Below are 18,392 nucleotides of genomic sequence, written 5' to 3'. Positions count from 1 at the left end.
AAAAGTAGGTGTGTGTGCCAAGAACAAAGATGGACTTTATACTCTATTCAGGCTTTCATTATTTAGGTTCAGAGGAGTCGTGTATCTGAGTGCTCAGATTGCTTTTTTGTTGTAACTAGTAACTTAATACGTCAATATAACTAGTGACTAATAACATAATCCGTTAATAGTTACTTAATAAAATTAGAAAGTTGTTAATGTTATTTTTCCTTTCATACTGTTTTGGTTTTGCTGGTGCAAATTTTTTTAAAAAGTAGAAAAAGTGATGGCATCTCATGCAGATAACATGATGCTAATTGAAAAAAAACACTAATCTAATTCTGCTTGATATAAATGAGACTGGTTTACTGTTTTAAAGGTCCCATATGGTGTAAAACAGGATTCCTCTTGCCTCTCTGATTATAAAGGAGTTGGATGGTCTATCTAAACATGGTGAAAGTATCAAAACGCACGGTCGGCAACTAAATCCACACAATCCATATTAGAAAAGCGAGCCTCTAAACGAGCTGTTTGGACTTCCGTAACTTTGTGGCGTCACAAAGGTTCGCTCAATATCATTTTTGTAAGAAATAATAGACTAACAAAGTGTTTTTTTCAAAGCGGTTGAGCGGTTGTCATTGTTTATTACCAGAGAGTTTTCCCTACCTGTAGCTGCCGGGCTGCGGTGTCTCACGTTTCTCTCTTGAAACAGTTAGCCAATCGGAACAGAGGGGTCGTTAATATTAATGAGCCTTAAAGACACAGCGACAGAAACAGCCTGTTCATGGTAAGGCTCAGAGAGATGCTGGAAAAAGAACGTGTAAAAATGGATTGAGAGTGTTTTTGGTACATGACACCACACACACAGCTTGAATGGACCTCAAGACACAAAATAAAATGCTGGAAAGTGGAGAATATGGGACCTTTAAAAACAGAGCAGTAGTCCTGCATTTTAGAACGATGATCAACAAGTCATGTTGCTTGCTACAATTGGATAATGCCAAAGTACTTTAACGAGTTCCTAACGAGTAACTTTGTAACGTAACTTTGTTACTTTTTAAGGTAACAAAGCAAAGTAACTAATTACTTTTAATAGTAACTTTCCCAAAATAAAACGGCAAAATAAAAACAAACAAGGAACTCGAGGATTACCTCTTTAAGAAACAACTTTAAAGTTCAATCCCTCAACCTTGCCTCCTTTTCTATCTAAATGACGCAATGTCAACCGTTATCGATCATGTATAGAGACACACATGAATATTTGAATTACTACAGTGTACGTGTTGTTGATGTCCAGATCTTGATTGCTTGCCCAGAGTCGGGGTGCGTTCCGCTTGGGCAGCCTACTGTACCTAATAACCGCTTCGACACTTGAGGAGTAAGCATTCAGAGCGGGCGGAGAGTCGTCAGGGAGGGTTTTAAGTGCACTCAGCATTAGTGATTAAGTGCACTTAGAACATAAAGGCTCAGTTCAGGAGGTGATGATGGGCGGGGGGTGGGGGGTGGGGGGTATAATGTTGGCATGCGCTCCACACATTGATAACACGCAACGCAGATCGCCGTGTCGCTGTTTGGTCGTGTGTGTGTGTGTGTGTGTCTGGCGGACACGTGTGTTTACATTCGCTCTCATGCGATGTAAGAAGTAACACCGGCGTTCACACACAGACGCACACACACACGGGGCTGTGAAGCTGGTGTGTGGTGTCGCTGTTTAGGCTGGGGGGTTCACACAGACTGAACACACATGTGTGACCAAGTACCACATCACAAAGAGTGTGTGTGTGTGTGTGTGTGTGTGTGCATAACTGTATTTGTGTGTGCTTGCATGTGCATTTGTACGTATGGTTGCGTGTGTGTGTGTGTGGGTATGAGTATGCGTCTGTATGTCCAAACAGACACACATGAACACACAACACACACACACACACTCACAAATACACTTATAAGGTTAAATATACGCAAACACACAAAACAAAACATGCGCACACACTAGTACATTTATATGGTTTCACACACTCACACACATATACAGACACACACATATACTTATATGGCTACACACAGACAGACAAACTATACAGTTACTCACATACACACACACACATAGCAGGGCCCCGCACACTGAGGGAGACTGTGGGAGACATAATCACAGTAATAGGGGAGTGATACGTCTTCCATGGGAGAGAGAACGAGGCAGTGGGAGAGGGAGATAAGAGAGAGATAGAGATGAGAGAGATGGAAGGGAGAGACAGAGAGGAAGAGAGAGAGAGGGGGGGGGGAGGAATGCAGTAGCTCACACAGGGATCCCATCCAGCTGTTACTGCAGAGAGACGAGAGAGTGGGAGAGCAGATAAGAGTGACAGATGAAAGAGGATGGAGGCAAAACACAAGAGTGTGTGTCGCACTGCTGGAGTTTCACCAAGGCCACAGAAAGTTTGGGAATGTTCGGAGAAAAATTGAGGATCTGTTGCCATCTAAAACTTAAAGGTGCGATATGTAGCACTTTTAAGCATCAATGTATCATCGTCAAATGAATTGATAGTAAAGAAACGAGACCATGATGAGCTATGATATATTTTCAATGTGACAATGAATATGTACATAACCAGACGTCCTTTTCATCATCTGATTCATCGCCTCGTTTTTCTTCTACTCTATTTCTGTGGAGTCATCTTTCACTGTCTCCAACGGTTTTAGACTGGATTGACTCACCGCAAGTTGTTCTCCTCTCTCATTTGTTGGTCCGTTTCACACTGTAGGGTCTGTCTGTCACGCCAAATAAAGACCGATTTCCAGAGGCTGGATTGAGCGGAGATTACGCACGATAACATAATACAAATAATTTGTTTCGTTTTCGTTTCACGTGATGTGAATTCTCAAGATTCTCTTTTTTTTTTTTCCTCCTGTATTGCAAAAGATACGCAAAATATTGCAAAATTTGGAATGGATTTCAAAAAATTATCTCCCCTGTGTGAGAGAGAGGGAGAGAGAGAGAGAAAGGGAGGGAGAGAGGGAAAGAGAGAGAACGCCACGAAATTAGGGAGTGTGTGAGCAGTGAGGCATTCAGCACAGGCCACTGGTGTCTATTCCCTTGGAGGCAGGCGTGTGTGTGTGTGTGTGTGTGTGTGTGTGTGTGTGAGTGTGTGCGTGTGTGTGTGAGTGAGTAAGGGTTCCCCAGTCTCCACATGGAGGGAGAGAGCCAGTGAACCATGGTGAGACAGTCTCACACTCACACACATACACACACACACACTAGTTTTCATGGTAAATACTCAGCTTGGTGGCAGGATACCTCAGTGATTTGGGGGCGGTAGAAAGAAGAAGAAACCGTTTTTTGCCTGAGTGTGTGTGTATGTGTGTGCGCGCAAATTTGCATGCATGTTTAATGTGGCTTCTATGTATTAAAGGCATGTTCACAGGGATCATGCAGCATGTTTCACGCTCCATTGGTGTGCGATATCAGTTTAGGGGAATCGATATCCTGATTACAGTGTATCCATCTGCTGCTCCACCGGTACGGTCCAGTGGGAACGCTTCAGGCCGCCATGTCCTGTTGACTTAGATGAATTGAGTCCCAGCTGTGCAAAGACTGTGTGTGTGTGAGTGTGTGTGTGTGTGTGTGTGTTTGGAGAGAGGGAGGCGAGGTGGTCGGGCTGGCTGATATTAGCTTGATGTCAATTTGGCGAGAGAGCCTGAAGGCTTGGTCCCATGTTGCATACTGTGTGTTCCGTGAATATTTATGGTGTGTGTGTGTGTGTGAGAGAGAGAGAGAGAGAGAGAGAGAGAGAGAGAGAGAGAGAGAGAGAGAGAGAGAGAGAGAGAGAGAGAGAGAGAGAGAGAGAGAGAGAGAGAGAGAGAGAGAGAGAGAGAGAGAGAGAGAGAGAGAGAGAGAGAGAAAAAGAGAGAGAAAAGTGCATGCCTGTATGCATGTGTGTGCAAATGTTTATATATGTGTATGTGTTTATGTGCATGTATGTATCTATACAGCGTGCACCTGTACTGTATGTGTGTGTGTGTGGTGTGTGTGCAAGTCTGTGTTTGTGTACTTTATGCATGGATGTGTATATACAAGCATGCCTGTGTGTGTACCTCTACTGTATGTGTGTGTGCATGCTTGTACTGTACATATTATATGAGTTTGTGTGCATCAGTGTGTGGGTGCATGCATCTGTGCCTGTGTGTGTGTGTGTGTGTGTGTGTGTGTGTGTGTGTGTGTGTGTGTGTGTGTGTGTGTGAGAGACGGTGAAGACAGCGTCCCCTTCACCCCGAGGCCAGAGGGGTTTCTTACATTATGGGCTCTGCAGGCACGCAGAGCTTCAGCTAATGCAAAATAGATGAGTAATTACTCCCCAGCAGAGGGAAGAGAAATGGCTTCTCCATTAAACCCAGGAAGAGTGAGGGGAGAAGGATGGAGAGAAGGATGGAGTGTCGGAGGAGGAAGCGATGCCGCGGTTTTATGCTCCGCGCGGCAGTAAACATTTCAGCTCCTCTCTATTTCACACAGCTCTCTCTGTCTCTGTCTCTCTCAGGCATCTTGGGTTGTAACATCTGTCAATAGTTGGGAGTTTCTTGTTATTTTTATTCAGCACACTGTTGATTTTCTCTCTTATCTGCCACGCGGGGTTCAAGGCTTCCAATGAGCAGAGTCTCTTTTGAAGAGCAGATAAAGGGAAGGGTGCTTCCTCTAATGTCCACAGGGGCTTTCATATCCTCGCTTTACACAGGCAGGCAGAGAGCATTTACCCATACATAGGATCTGATGGAACTATCCCGTGTGCTATTTTTACCTATGTAGAAACATGCGCTGCAGAAAATGTCGATCTCAAAAAGTCGTTTCATCCAGCATTGAGCCTTGAAATCTTTTTTTTTTTTCTCTCTTGATACTAGTGGAGTGATGTGACTTTAATATATTGACACTTGTTTCTAGAAAATTCCTGAAACAAGTGAAACTGCATTGGCAACAAGTGGAATTATCTCACCCCACTCGCCCATTGGCAGAATTTTCTACTTGTTTTAAGAAAAAAATTAAAATAAAAAAATTTAAAGACTGAATATGTGACACCCCACCCCCCAACCCCACCCCAAGATGGCAATGCAAAACAGCCAAGCATACCCTTACTAAAACGCATGATAATATGATAGATGGATGGTATTTTCAGTTTTACCGTGGCACTGCTCATTGCATAAACAGTTCACGAGTCGTGACTTGCTATGGTGCTGTCATTATACTTAAATAATACCAGGGTATAATCTAATTTAACCATTGCACCATGGTTTGATACTGGCAACAACTATCGCATCACGGCAGCGCAACATCCATACGATTTGTAACTACATTTTTCATGTATACCGTGGTTCTTTGATGCAATCGAAAAAATAAATCAGTTCCAGTTCACAGATACCCAATTCAATAATTCAAAGAACTGAACAGTAATGTGTTTTTTTTCTATCTTTTCTTTTGGGGGATTATGCATCAGTGAACAATCTGCCTTGCGCTTCCTCTGCCTCTTTGGTGTAAGCGTGTGCTGTATAAAAAACATCTGGTGCGATGTATGATGGGTATATTAGGGAGGTGACCCTGCAGCTGTTCGCTAAGGAAACTAACTCTTATTATTATATTGTGTTAGCGGGGCATTTATTGGAAATAAGCAGTGCAACCTGCAGTGTGGAGTAAAAAAACTTTTGGGGTTTTCTAGACAAACTACACAAATGCAATTCAAAGGCAGTCTCACTGGGACGGAAGAGGAAGATCTTAGAGCTGTACACACACACACACACACACACACGTACACACACACGTACACACACAGAGCCGTCTCTTTTCCCACGTGAACCTCTACATTTTACTTATAGTGAACTTTTGAGCAGCGAGAGGGTAACTTTATCTGCCTGAGCTAACAGGATTTGATATATTTATACATCTCTCTGTTCGTGTTTGGATGACTCATCCACCAGTGGGTGTCCTGTGCCTTGATCTCGCTCCAGAATTTTCTTCTTCTTTTTTTCTTTTTTTTTTCACTTTGCGCCGCATTCTTTTCCTGCTCATCCCCCATTCCTTCGCTTCTGCCTTTGTTGATTTATTTATTGATTTTCAGATTTCAGGAATTAAGGTTATCTTCTTTTAGTCCCCGGCCAACTCCCTTCCCCGTTCTCCTCCTTGTTGTTGTCGGTCTGGTCCGATAATGATTGGGAGGGCTGAGGCTCCCGGAGTTGTCAGACAGCCAGACAGACAGTAACGAGGGCGAGAATACTGATTAGAACAATCGGCGCTTGTTCCAGGTTATTACATTAAATACTCTAGATTTGTCACTTCGCTGTGTGTTTGGGCAGCAGCGTGGCCTCGTGGTTAAAGAGAACATCCTTCAATCGGAGGATTTCGGGTTGTTGGCAGGTTTCTGCCCTGCTGAAGTGTCCTCGAGCAAGACGCTGAATCCCTACCAGCTCCAGACCCTGACCTCTGACCTCTGACCTCTGACCTCCCTGTGGAGGGGGGCAAGAGAGAAGAGCATTTCCCTACAGGGAGAAACACAGAATCACATTATTATTAAAGGTGTTACGTGGATCATTTGTATACATCAATACATCACTGTCAAATCAATTGTAACATCTTGATATGATTATTGTAAACAAATGAGACCATGGTGGAGATGACTGATAGCTTCTATTTCACGCCAGTGGTATTGTTTGTGTTAGTGGTTCTCAAAGGGAAGACCCCATCACCCATAAACCCCATTGCTTCCTGTCACATAGAGGATGTTGCTACTTATCCGCCTGTTTTCTCTTTGGCTTTACTGAAGAGGACAAACATGTTGGAAGTGATTTTTCCAACAGCCTCACTTCTTCCACCATCTGCCATTTCCAGGATCTTAAATGTTTAGTTCTGTTTGTGCTGGAAAAACAGCATCTTCTTCCTGTTTTGTGCCGTAAAGCACACCAGCAGATATCCTGTAAAATCTGACCCGGTGGCACCAATGTAAAATACAGAGTAATCTTCTCAGCGATGGTCTTGTTTGTTTATGGTAATTATACTAATGTCTTAAAATTAAGGTGGTAATGATTTAGTGATAACAAAATGCTACATGTAGCACCTTTTATAGCATATAGAAAATATGTTTTTTTTTACATTATGCAGCAGGACAACCTCCTAATATAGCCAGTAGGCTACTTTACATTAAAAGATAAATCTGAATTGTTTTCCCTCTGTCTCTCTCTCCCTCTGCAGGACTTTGATGACTTCATCTTTGCGTTCTTTGCCATTGAGATGGTGATCAAGATGGTGGCTCTGGGGATCTTTGGGAAGAAGTGTTACCTTGGAGACACGTGGAACCGCTTGGACTTCTTCATAGTAGTAGCTGGGTGAGTTAGAGACACACACACACACACACGCACACTGACAAAAACATGAAATCACACAAATGCACATACACACACAGGCGCCCATGCATAAACACACATGCATCAGCGCACACACACACACACACACACACACACACTCACTCACTCACTCACTCACTCACTCACTCACTCACTCATATACACACACACACACACACACATACAGGCACACACTGTACACACATGCACACACAAACACACGCATGCTTATGCATGCATGCATACTAACACACACCTACATGCACACACAATATAGACATATACACACACATGTATGTACACACACACACCCACACACACACACACACACACACGCATGCACACACTGTAATTTGATTAAACATGTTACTGAATATTGCCTGCTGGTTTTGGTCTGACATTTTCATCACACTACACCCCCTGCTGGTTTTTAATGCCATCCTTCTGTCACAACTTCTGTTGTCCGTCAGTGGGAACAGGGCAGATTTCCCTCACTGTGTGTGTGTGTGTGTGTGTGTGTGTGTGTGTGTGTGTGTGTGTGTCTGTGTCTCTGTCTGTGTCAGTATGTGTGCATGTCCTTCAGCTGCAGAATTGAGACACAATTCAACAACCTTTTGTAATAAAAGTTACGACGCACCTGACACACCAGACACACACACACACACTTGTGTTGTAAGCAGAGCCCATGGGTTTAGTGTGAGTAACACCTGTGCTCTGCCGGCGAAGGTCACTGAGCTTCTCCCTCAGCCCGCATTCAGCTCATTCCTCTGCTCCTCTCTTACACCATGCATCTGAACGGAAAGCTTTTACTGAACGTCTTTGATGAAATTTAGGATGAAATTATGCCCATGATGAATGGAGCCCTCTTACTTAGATACAAATGAAACTTTAATGTTCCCCGTGGAGGAAACTGGGTCATCGCAGCAGCAGGGAATAGAGAGTGGTGAAGATAGTGCAACAAATAATTGCAATTGTTGAACATACTGAGAATAATACAGTGTAAACAATACAATAAATGAAAAATGAAAAATATATACACAGCAACTTTGTTGACAGATTTACAGGTTGAAAGGGGATGAGCAAGTGTGCATCGCTAGCTATTCACATTATCAGGTGTATGCTGAAAAACATATATACAGAAATGTGTCCAGACATGCAAAACATGTATTGTAAGCTATTCACATTAGCAGCTTTACAGATGGTGGTAACATATGTGCAGAAATATGTGCAGAGCATGCACATATATGATATACACTGGATCATGTGCAAGGATGCATAGATGTGAACTGTGGAAGCAGCAAATCCTCTCATTACTTCTGACATATAGACTGTTAGATATATAGTATATGATATATGTTGTTGCGAGAGCATATGGATATAGAAAAAAACAGTCACTCATGGTCCTGTATCAAAACTCAGTGGCAACAGCCTGCAGACAGTCTGTTAAGGTTGACATAGGTTGAGCCTGTGTGTGTGTGTGTTTTTCTGTGTCTGTTCCTCTGTTTTGGGTGTGTGTGTCAGAGCATGAAGGAAATAGAATGAAAGAGAAAACCTGGCAACAAAATAATGAATATATTTCTGCCTGGAAATGTGTATGTATCATATAAGTGTGTATGCGTGTGTGTATTGGTTTGTGTATGTACGCAGTTATGACTGTGTGTATGAGTGTGTGCATGCATGTGTGTGTATCTGTGCGTGAGCGTATATATGACTATATCTGTTTACGTATTTTCATGGCTTTTACCATGTTGCCATTTCGGGCCCAAAAAAAAAAATGTCTCATCTCTAAGGAAAGCCCCCAGCCATACGGAGACAATGGTAACCTAGGCAACGGCTGGTTGTCGGGCATTTGATATATCCTGGCAACCGTCGTTAGGTCTGCGGAGGAAGGCTCTGATGAACTGTTTGTTTCTTTTCCGAGACGATAATTACGGCTAAGCTGCTTTTTCAGCAGGTCTGCGCTCTCTCCTCCTAATCACCTCGCTGTCAGGAGGAATGAGAGATGAGCGGGGATGATAGAGGGACGGACGGGTAGACGGATGGTCGTATCGCGCAGGTGGAGGAGTGGGGAGAGGGAGAAATGTGTAAGAGTTATTCGTCAGCGGTGGGTGGAGGGAGGGAAGGAGGGATGCAGCGCTCTGTTTATGTCATCGGGGGAAAAAACAGTAGATAGGAGCTTTCTGCTGGTAAATCCTTGGGATGTTGGGATTTTTTCCGACATTGTGAATTCTGACTTCACCAAAATCTGCAGTCTAGTCCATGCCAAGGCAGGACGTGACTACTTGCTGGATTTTGCATTCGTGGTTGACATTACAATGTTTGTTTTGCTGTGCAACATGAACTCGAATGCATCGCTCACTAGCCGCATGGGTGTTAAGTGTGAAAAAGCTGATCAGGAGTAACCAAACTTCAAGCATGACAACTTGACACCTTTAGATGAGTTCAAATGTGTGAACACTTCCAAGTTCTGGTTCTGACGGTTATTCCTGTGTGATGTGAACGCAGCGTGAGCAGAGAATCCTTTCCCAGAGGAGTTAGGGGAGTAGCGACAAAAGAAGCGGGCATGGAACTGGAAGGTCGCCAGTTCGAATCCCTGGACCCGCTGGGAAACATGCGGTGTGGATGTGTGTAACTGTGTGATTGTGAAGCAAGGCGTTGGTGCTCAGTTGACCTTCCCTAGATAAAACAGTCAGATACTATGGGGAAGTGATGATGAGTTAATGCAGGTCATCAATGTAGAAAGATTAGAATGGATTAAACATGATGAGAGTAGGATGAAAGGTTTATCTTTGAGAGCGAGTTAACATTTACATTTTACATTTTATGTGTTTAGCTGACGCTCTTATCCAGGGCAACTTACAATGAGTGCAACAGTAGAATAAGCTTCAATTCATAGATGAACAGTAAGGATTGTAATGGGACAGAGCAATAGTGCGCTGGCAACAGATTTAACAAAATACACCTGTGACCTGAGGATCATCATGTATGATAGAAGAAACAAATAAGAATGAGAGAGGATTTTTTTTTTGGAGACGAGAGCATGTTAGAGGATGAAGATGAGATTGGGATGTGATTAAATGGGATGAGAGATACGTGAAGTATTTCTTGAAGAGATGATTTTTGAGGATATGATGGTAGATAGGCAGTGACTGCAGGAGGAAGGTCATTCCACCGTCGGAAAGCCAGGAGGGAGGAGGAGAGTGAGAGACAGAGAGAGAAGGAGAGAGAGAAAGGCGGACGAAGCACAACCACTTTATTGTTACAATACAAGCTAAATCCAACGGGCCAAAACACTTTCATTTAAAGCCATACCGCAACTTTTTCCAAGCAAACCGGAAAAGTAAAACGCATCACTTTCTGTGTACAAGAGGATTAAAGGAGGAAATACCTACCAGACAGCGGCTGTTTAGAGCAGCAAATGGAAAAGCTTTCATGGACTGGCTAGAGGTTGAGTCACTGTTTAGCAATCGGCGGTGGGGAGTAGCAAAACAAACTTTTATTTGAATGAAATGTTGCAGTTTCTTACTTTAAAAACGTATTTCTTTTTTTTAAAATAAGTGAAAAATTCAACCCATGAAGTATCAATCCCAGTTGTTTCTAATGCAGTTCTGAGGCATTTTCATTTAAAACAAGTGTCAGTATCTTAAATCAAGGCAGAATAAGGCAGATCATCATTCAACTGTTTCAATAAAGATTTAAGACTCAGTACTAGATTAAATGACTTGTTAAGATGGACATTTTTGCAGTGTTTTTTTTTTTTCCCCCTGCCTGTCAGATGTGGTGTGGTGGAGCCCCAATCGATAGCCGAGTCAGTCTAAGGCGAGCACTTAGCAGACAGGGTAACCTATCCATACATCGATCTGACTTTACACTTACTGTATGGCTGGAGGGATTCTTCTTGGAGAGAGAGAGAGAGAGAGAGAGAGGGAGAGAGAGAGAGGGGAGATGATTCAGGAGGAGTGAGAAGGGATCAGGAGGAAGGTCAATGGATTGACAGAGAGAGGGAGAGAAAAGAGAAGAGAGAAAGAGGCAGTCGGGTCGATTGTTCCATCCAACTCCAACCTCATCTGACGTTTAAGGCGAGGCAGCACAGGTGAAAATGGCGATTTTGGCTGGATTGGTCGGTTTTGAGATATAATATCTTGCTTCTATAACTACTGTAATTTCATAAAATATACAAAGCCATCATCAAAAACATCTATAAATTGTTTTATATGTTTTTATAGTAGCAGAGTCAAGTACACCGAGCACAAAATTAACAACAGCTGGTAATTTACAGAGGCTTTTTTTGATATCTTTTGTCATTTGTATTTTATGGGGTATTTCACATGAAACACATACAGAAAAATACCAAATGTTCGCCATATACATCGCATTTTGTAAATAATTAAGAAAATTACAAATCCCGCTGTAATTTACCAAATATTTAATTATTCGGCAGAATGAAATAGGAAAATGCACTCTAGCTCTATCCACTGAGAAAAAGTGTTATAGCTGATGTGCAAATTTGCACATTGGTTTGAATATTTTCTAATTTTGAATATAAGTCATAATACAAAGCAAGCAACCCAACAGAGCTGGAGCAGCTTTCAGAGGTACAAACTAATAGACCCTTCATCATCCACTGTAGTGAGCTCATATGCTTATTGCTGTCATAATTTATCTCTATATGTTTTGCCCTGACAGTGAGAGGACAACACAATGTGCAATCATTGCCTTTAGTCACTCCCACTGGGGCTGTACAGAAGGTGGCAGAAGAATACAACACCTAATATATAGGAGATGTGAAGATGTCTTACACTTTTATTATATACCTCAATATGAACAATAGATGGTAACATTTGAAATTAAATGTGTTTACAGTAATGATAACAAGGTATCACAACTACATTGACTGATATATTGATGTTTAAAATGCAACACATAGCAGCTTTAACTGGCTTTAAAAACACAAGACATCCTCTCCTTCAATTCCAGACATGTGATTGAGTGGCAGACTCAAGGTACAAAACCCAATCCTCCGTGCCCTCTCCTCTCCTTATGATTTATTGATGACACTTTGGACCGGCTCCAGCCCAGTTTGGGGGACAACAGGGGGAAGAGCGAGTCTGAGGATGAAGGAGAGAGAGAGAGAGAGAGAGAGAGAGAGAGATCAAGGTGGAGGCAGAGAGAGAGAGAGAGACAGAAGTTGAGAGAGTGAAAGAGGTAGAAAAAGTGAGGGAGAGAGGTACAGATAATGAGAGAGAGTGAGGTAGAGAAAGAGAGAGAGTGAGAGATGTGGAGAGAGAGAGAAGGGTAGAGAGAGAAGGAGACCGTGTGAGAGGGAGGTAGAGAGAGAATTGAATTTGATTTAAGTTACCTTCATTAAAGTTGCGTCGTTTAATGCAACACAGGCAAGTCACGAACATAAAACCGTGCATTTAAAAACAAGGAGAGAGGGGGGGAGAGGGGGAGAGAGAGAGGGGGAGGGATTCTAATTGGGGAAAAGAAAGTGTGGAGGAGTTATGTTGCAGTCCAGAGGAGAGAGAGAGGGCACAGACAAGGATACAGCATCCATGAACAATGATGGCCATTAAACAAACTGCCCAGCATCAAGGGGCCCTGTAGTAGGTCTTAGTCTCTCTCTCTCTCTCTCTCTCTCTCTCTCTCTCTCTCTCTCTCTCTCTCTCTCTCTCTCTCTCTCTCTCTCTCCCTCTCTCTCTCTCTCTCTCTCTCCCTCCCTTTCTCTCTCTCCCTCTCTCTCTCTCTCTCCAGGAGGCAGACATGAGCTTGTACTACAGCGTTAGGGCCAAACGTTGTGTTTTTTTGTCCTGGGTGTCCTTATCCACCTGGGTTCTCCTCCATTAGCTAGATTATCTCTCCACTACAAGTGGGTCAGCAGATCGGCCATAGATTATGAGTCAGAGGGAGGGAACGAGGGAGGGAGGGGATGCAGGAGAGATAGAGGGAAGGAAGATGGAGATGAAAAAGGTTGAGTGGAAGTGTGACCGGAATGTTTTAAAGCTGCAATGAGTTTCCTAGGTAAAAAAATACACCTGTCTTATCAGCCTAAATCACAAAGTGGGGCTGCAATAGAGACGAGAGTCCCATCCCCACTAATTGAAATGCCGTAGATTTAATATATAGATATAAAAGAGAGACAAAATTCATTATTAGGGGAGACTGTGCATTAGTGTCCATCTGTACCCCCCCCCCCCCCCAGCTCCAGCTCCAGCTCCAGCTCCAGCTCCAGGATGCTGTACTGTGTCTGAACTCTGACCTTTGACCTCCCGATGGAAAGGGGCAGGAGAAAAGAGACTTTCCTCACGGAGATGAATAAAGTGTCCGATTATTATTGTAGAGGGAGAGACATTCTGTAATCAAACGTGATGATGAAGAGTAAGTCGGTTAACATTTTGGTTAGATAAGCGACAGAGTGGGTTGATGGTAGCAAGTGTTGCTGATGAAAGGATTTCAATCTGATTCAGCATGAAAACACTCCATCTGTTCTCAATGATTTCTCCTCTCTCCGCTTCTCTCTGATGAGCCCGCATGCACTTTCTTTAACCCTGTCACACTCCTGTCATTAGCTGTTCTCCATACAGTGACAGGAGCGGTGCACTTTGAGAGTGTGTGTGTGTGTGTGTGTGTGTGTGTATGTGTCGCATCATGTTGGGTAAGGACTCTGACAGCAGGGAGGAAGGGGAACACCCATTCTCATTTCTCCTGATACCCGAGGGCTACATCTACGGTGCGCACAGCTATCTATCATTCTCTTTTCAACAATATGCACACACACACACACACACACACACGCACACACTGAAAGAGCTATCTATCAGTCACAATTCATTGGCCAAAGAACATCTAGTATGGCAGCTTGGCTGTCACTGAAGTCGAAGCCAATAGAATGATAACAATTTGTGACAAAAAGAATATCAGAGGAGAGGACAGAAGACTGGCTCGTTTATAAGTGAGAAATGGTAGAGAGAGAGGACAGAAAGTAATGGAGAAAATGTGTTGCTGTAAGGCAAAGCAGAAGAATCTAATGAACTAATAACCACATCATTTAAGCTAGTAATCACTTACAGTAGAACCACTGGGGTTAAACTGGTGAAGAATTCTGATTAATTTGGCTCAATCAACTGGTGTGAACATTCAAAATCAGATCCAAGAGAAGGGTTTAATTCCCAAACATGTAAACTAGTTGCCACCTGAATGCCATTACTCAATATTTCATGAATGGATGATTTCATCCTCCAAGGTGTTAGTGTTTTGCATGCAAAGGTTTTATGTGGGCAAATAATGCCAAAAGCATTTCATAATGAGCTGTATATTTTTATGCAAGCAATTGCTTTTCTTTCTCCCATGCTGGATAGTACATTTTGGAATTAAAACTCTTTAAGTGGTGTTTGAGTAAATTATCCCTTAAGGCTAAAGTGTCTTTTGTTGCTACTTCATTTTGACTCCAGCTGTTCACTTGAGGATGGAGAGTACAAATGACAAAGATTATGATCACAGGATATGACTAAGAAGATGATGAGCCTAAGAAACTGTGGACGTAGGCAGGTTTCAGTTTGTTATTGTCAAGCCGAGGGAACTCTATTGTACACAAGGAGGGAGCAGGAGAGAGATGAGCTGCGTTTCCTTCCAACTGTGAAAGTGAAATTTAAGTGAAATGTCGCAAAAAATGTCTCAAGCGAGCGGGAATACATCTGCAAAATTGAGGAAAAATTGATTGAAATGTGTCGTTTCCATTCAGCTTTTCTAATTCGATCTTTAGCCTCTTGGTCTGTCGTCAGTCGTCCATTCCTTCTGGTTCGTCTCTGATATGGACGGCTGGTGGATGCTGGACGTCATGTCAGTGGTGTAGCTGCAGACCAACACAGACAGAAGATGGACAGACAGATAGACACAGACAGAAAGACAGACAGACAGAGGTGAGGTGAGGACAGGAGGGGTTAAACGTCAGATAACAGACGCTGTTCTACATTCCTGAAGTGCCTTTCGTGCTTTTCCTATTATAGGGCTGTCTGGGTGGCATTGTGTACTGTGTGTGTGTGTGTGTGTGTGTGTGTGTGTGTGCGCGCGCAAACTCTGTTCCGAGCTACTGTTGACTTTGTTTTGGAGGAACTGTAGCTGGAAAGCTGTATGTATACCATCCTTCATGTGCCTGGCCGTTCTGCCACACACACACACACACACACATTCACCCTCTATGATAAGAGAGGACAAGGTAAGAAGCAAGCTGGCTACACGCCCAGAAAAGTGTGTGTGTGTGTGTGTGTGTGCAGTGCGTGCATGTCTTTGAGTGTTTCTCATCGCGTGACTTATGTGAATCTAATTATTTGCGAGTTTGTCCTTGTAAGGATCTCTCCATATCAAGATGTGTGCGGCTGTTGTCTCACAGCGTGTGCGACAATATGTAAAACTGCGTGCCTGTGTGGCTGTTTTCTTTTTTTTTCCCCGACTGTTTCCCTGCGTGCCGGTCTGTTTTCCGTGCGCTCTCCAGTTTGGGAATTCTCCTCACGCAAGCTCCCCTCCGAGGTTGGGCCTCCCCGTCCGCTCCTGCTTCTCATTTCGTATTCCTCCTCCTCCTCCTCCCCCCCGCCGCCCTTCCCCGTATCAGCATCATCGACATTGGCACCGACTCTGACGAAAACAACACACGACTTCCTGTCCTTCCCATCGTTTGTTTGATACACTCCATTTCTCCTCCGCTGTTTCTCCATTCCAGATGAGGGCAGATGGGTCAGTTTTCACCGAATGCAACCAAACTTCATCTGGCTCTAATTAGAGGCGGCGAGCGCTTTGCATGGACTATTTTTCAATAGGAATCATTTGTCATCCGTCTTTTAAGGTTGTTTACGTGACTCAGTCGAACGAAAAATTGCCCTAATATTCATATCATATTCCTATGGGAACTTTTAGTGTGTTTGCGCTACTCAGTAGTGAGTTCATAGTGACTTTATTGTACTTTATGGCATTCTTTATCTCCTATGGTATCACTATAATATTCCTATAACGACATACTGTTTGTCTCTGGCATTCAAAAGTGATTTTATAGTGGCCTTACTCCATCATACTTTTTGATATTTCTTTATCTCCTATTGTATCACTATATTTTTTCTATAATATCCATATATGGGACTTTCAGTGTATCTGTGGTACTAAACAGTGAGTTTATTGTGACCTTATTGCACTTTATGGTATTTTTTATCTCTTATGGTCTTGTTATGACATTCCCATAATATTCCTGTCGGGACTGATAGTGCGGCATCCTGCTAAAATTTTTCATAGGATTACTGTCCTGTCGTTCTCTCTCACGCTCCCAAAGCGGCCCTTTTTTTCAAGATGCTCCATCGTAAAAAGTTTAATACCGGTCTGGCTGGCGTTTCCCTCGACCTGAAAGTCGGCGGCGGCCATTACAGAACATTACCCAGCCGCTGATGTGATGTACCTGCTCCCGGGGACCGGTAGATGCTGTTAGCCCCGCATCTCTCCGCTGGCGATGGGAGGACGACTCTATGCTGCTCTGCTAGCGGTTTACCCATTTACCTTCTTTCTCTGGCCCGCCGGCCATCTGTCGGCTCTGTGTGTGTGTGTGTGTGTGCATAAGAGTGTGTGTTCTTGCTTTGGTCCACCGTTCCTGCACTGGTGTAACAAACAAAAAAGAGGCTGGTACTGGGACAACCCAAACCTCAAAGAGAACACACACACAAACACACACACACACACATTCATTAAGGGGGTTTCTTGCACTTAAGGCACACACAGGCTTGCGCACACACAGACACACACACACACTCGCCGTCGGACATGTGTTGCGAGTTTGTAAGACAGACAGACTTGTAGTCGGTGCGAGGAGGGAATTCCTTCATCTGCACGCCCCTTCAAGCTGCACATGTGCTCCGCATCTGCTCCACATACACACACACACACACACACAGAGAAAGGAGAGAGATGATGATAAACACTGATCAAGAAATAAGAAAAGACATTTTTTCGACTCTTGAGCATTCCAGCGCTGCGCTCTCCTCTAAGCGGCGGCCTCCTCACCTCCCAGCAGAGCCTCTAAAGAGCGGCTGTAAAGGCTGTTAAGAGGCTCTGCCGTCTCAAGGTTAAGAGCCAGACTGATCCGCCGCTGCTCTTTTATGTACTGTGAATGCCACATCCTTCTCTCAATGACGAGTGATTCACTCACTGTCGACGTCTCAAGGGGGGGACGCGCATATGCCGTCTGCTCCTTTGAGGGTTGTTTGTGTTTTGCGTGTGCGCATGTGAATACACAACCACTCGCTGTATATGTGCTGCTCTATATATAAGCACAAGCACTGCAGTATATAGAGTGGCTTTTATTTTTTTTTGTGCAACGTCTGGCCTTTTATTTGCTGTCCAATTAGCTTTGGTATGAAAGCAAATTGTTCGCCAAGACACATGCGTTACATTTGTTTCCAAAGGCAAGTATGCGAATGTGAATTGGGACATTAGTGGATTAATTGCCATTTGCCCAGTGAGAGTGGGAGAACATGTATTACATGCACAGCATAATTGGCTACAGAATATTGCCTTTATATTTTCAGTGTTTTTATTCCCAGATGACATCCAGGGGATTCTACAGTATGTACATAATTTGCGCTAGCACTGAAAGTATTTGCTTTGTTGCTATGCTTCGTCGTCTATATTTTCATTCTTATTCTCTCTCTCTCTCTCTCCCCCCCCTCTCTCTCTCTCTCTCTCCATATGTTACAGGATGCTGGAGTACTCCCTCAACCTGCAGAACGTCAGCTTCTCGGCGGTGAGGACGGTTCGCGTGCTGAGACCGCTGAGAGCCATCAACAGAGTGCCAAGTGAGTGCGGACTTCTCGCCCTTAAGCCCTCTAACCAAACTTTGGCTGGATCTGAGCACGCTCTGTCCTCGAGTAACGCAACCCCCTTGGCTCTCGCTAGCAACAAACACACTTCTTTTGTTCTGAAGAGCAAGCCAGGTTGCTAAAGCTGAGGACACACTACACGACTTTGAACCTGATTGCAGCCACGGTTTGTTTTTCTACATTGTC

At 43.6% G+C, this 18,392-nt stretch overlaps 1 protein-coding gene across 1 annotated transcript in view; it reads left to right on the top strand.

The window, feature by feature from the left end:
- The window catches only part of cacna1g (calcium channel, voltage-dependent, T type, alpha 1G subunit), a 196,913-nt gene that overhangs the window by 74,697 nt on the left and 103,824 nt on the right, over positions 1-18,392 (top strand). Inside the window, exons 3-4 of the mRNA XM_071907895.2 lie at positions 7,202-7,335; positions 18,085-18,182. Of these exons, the coding sequence (XP_071763996.2) occupies positions 7,202-7,335; positions 18,085-18,182 (232 nt within the window). The remainder of the gene's footprint in view (positions 1-7,201; positions 7,336-18,084; positions 18,183-18,392) is intronic.

This window comes from Centroberyx gerrardi, chromosome 20 (genome assembly GCF_048128805.1).
Source record: "Centroberyx gerrardi isolate f3 chromosome 20, fCenGer3.hap1.cur.20231027, whole genome shotgun sequence".
Lineage (NCBI taxonomy): Eukaryota > Metazoa > Chordata > Actinopteri > Beryciformes > Berycidae > Centroberyx > Centroberyx gerrardi.
The sequence above is the reverse complement of the archived record's forward strand: the minus strand, read 5'-3'. Positions and strand labels throughout refer to the sequence as shown.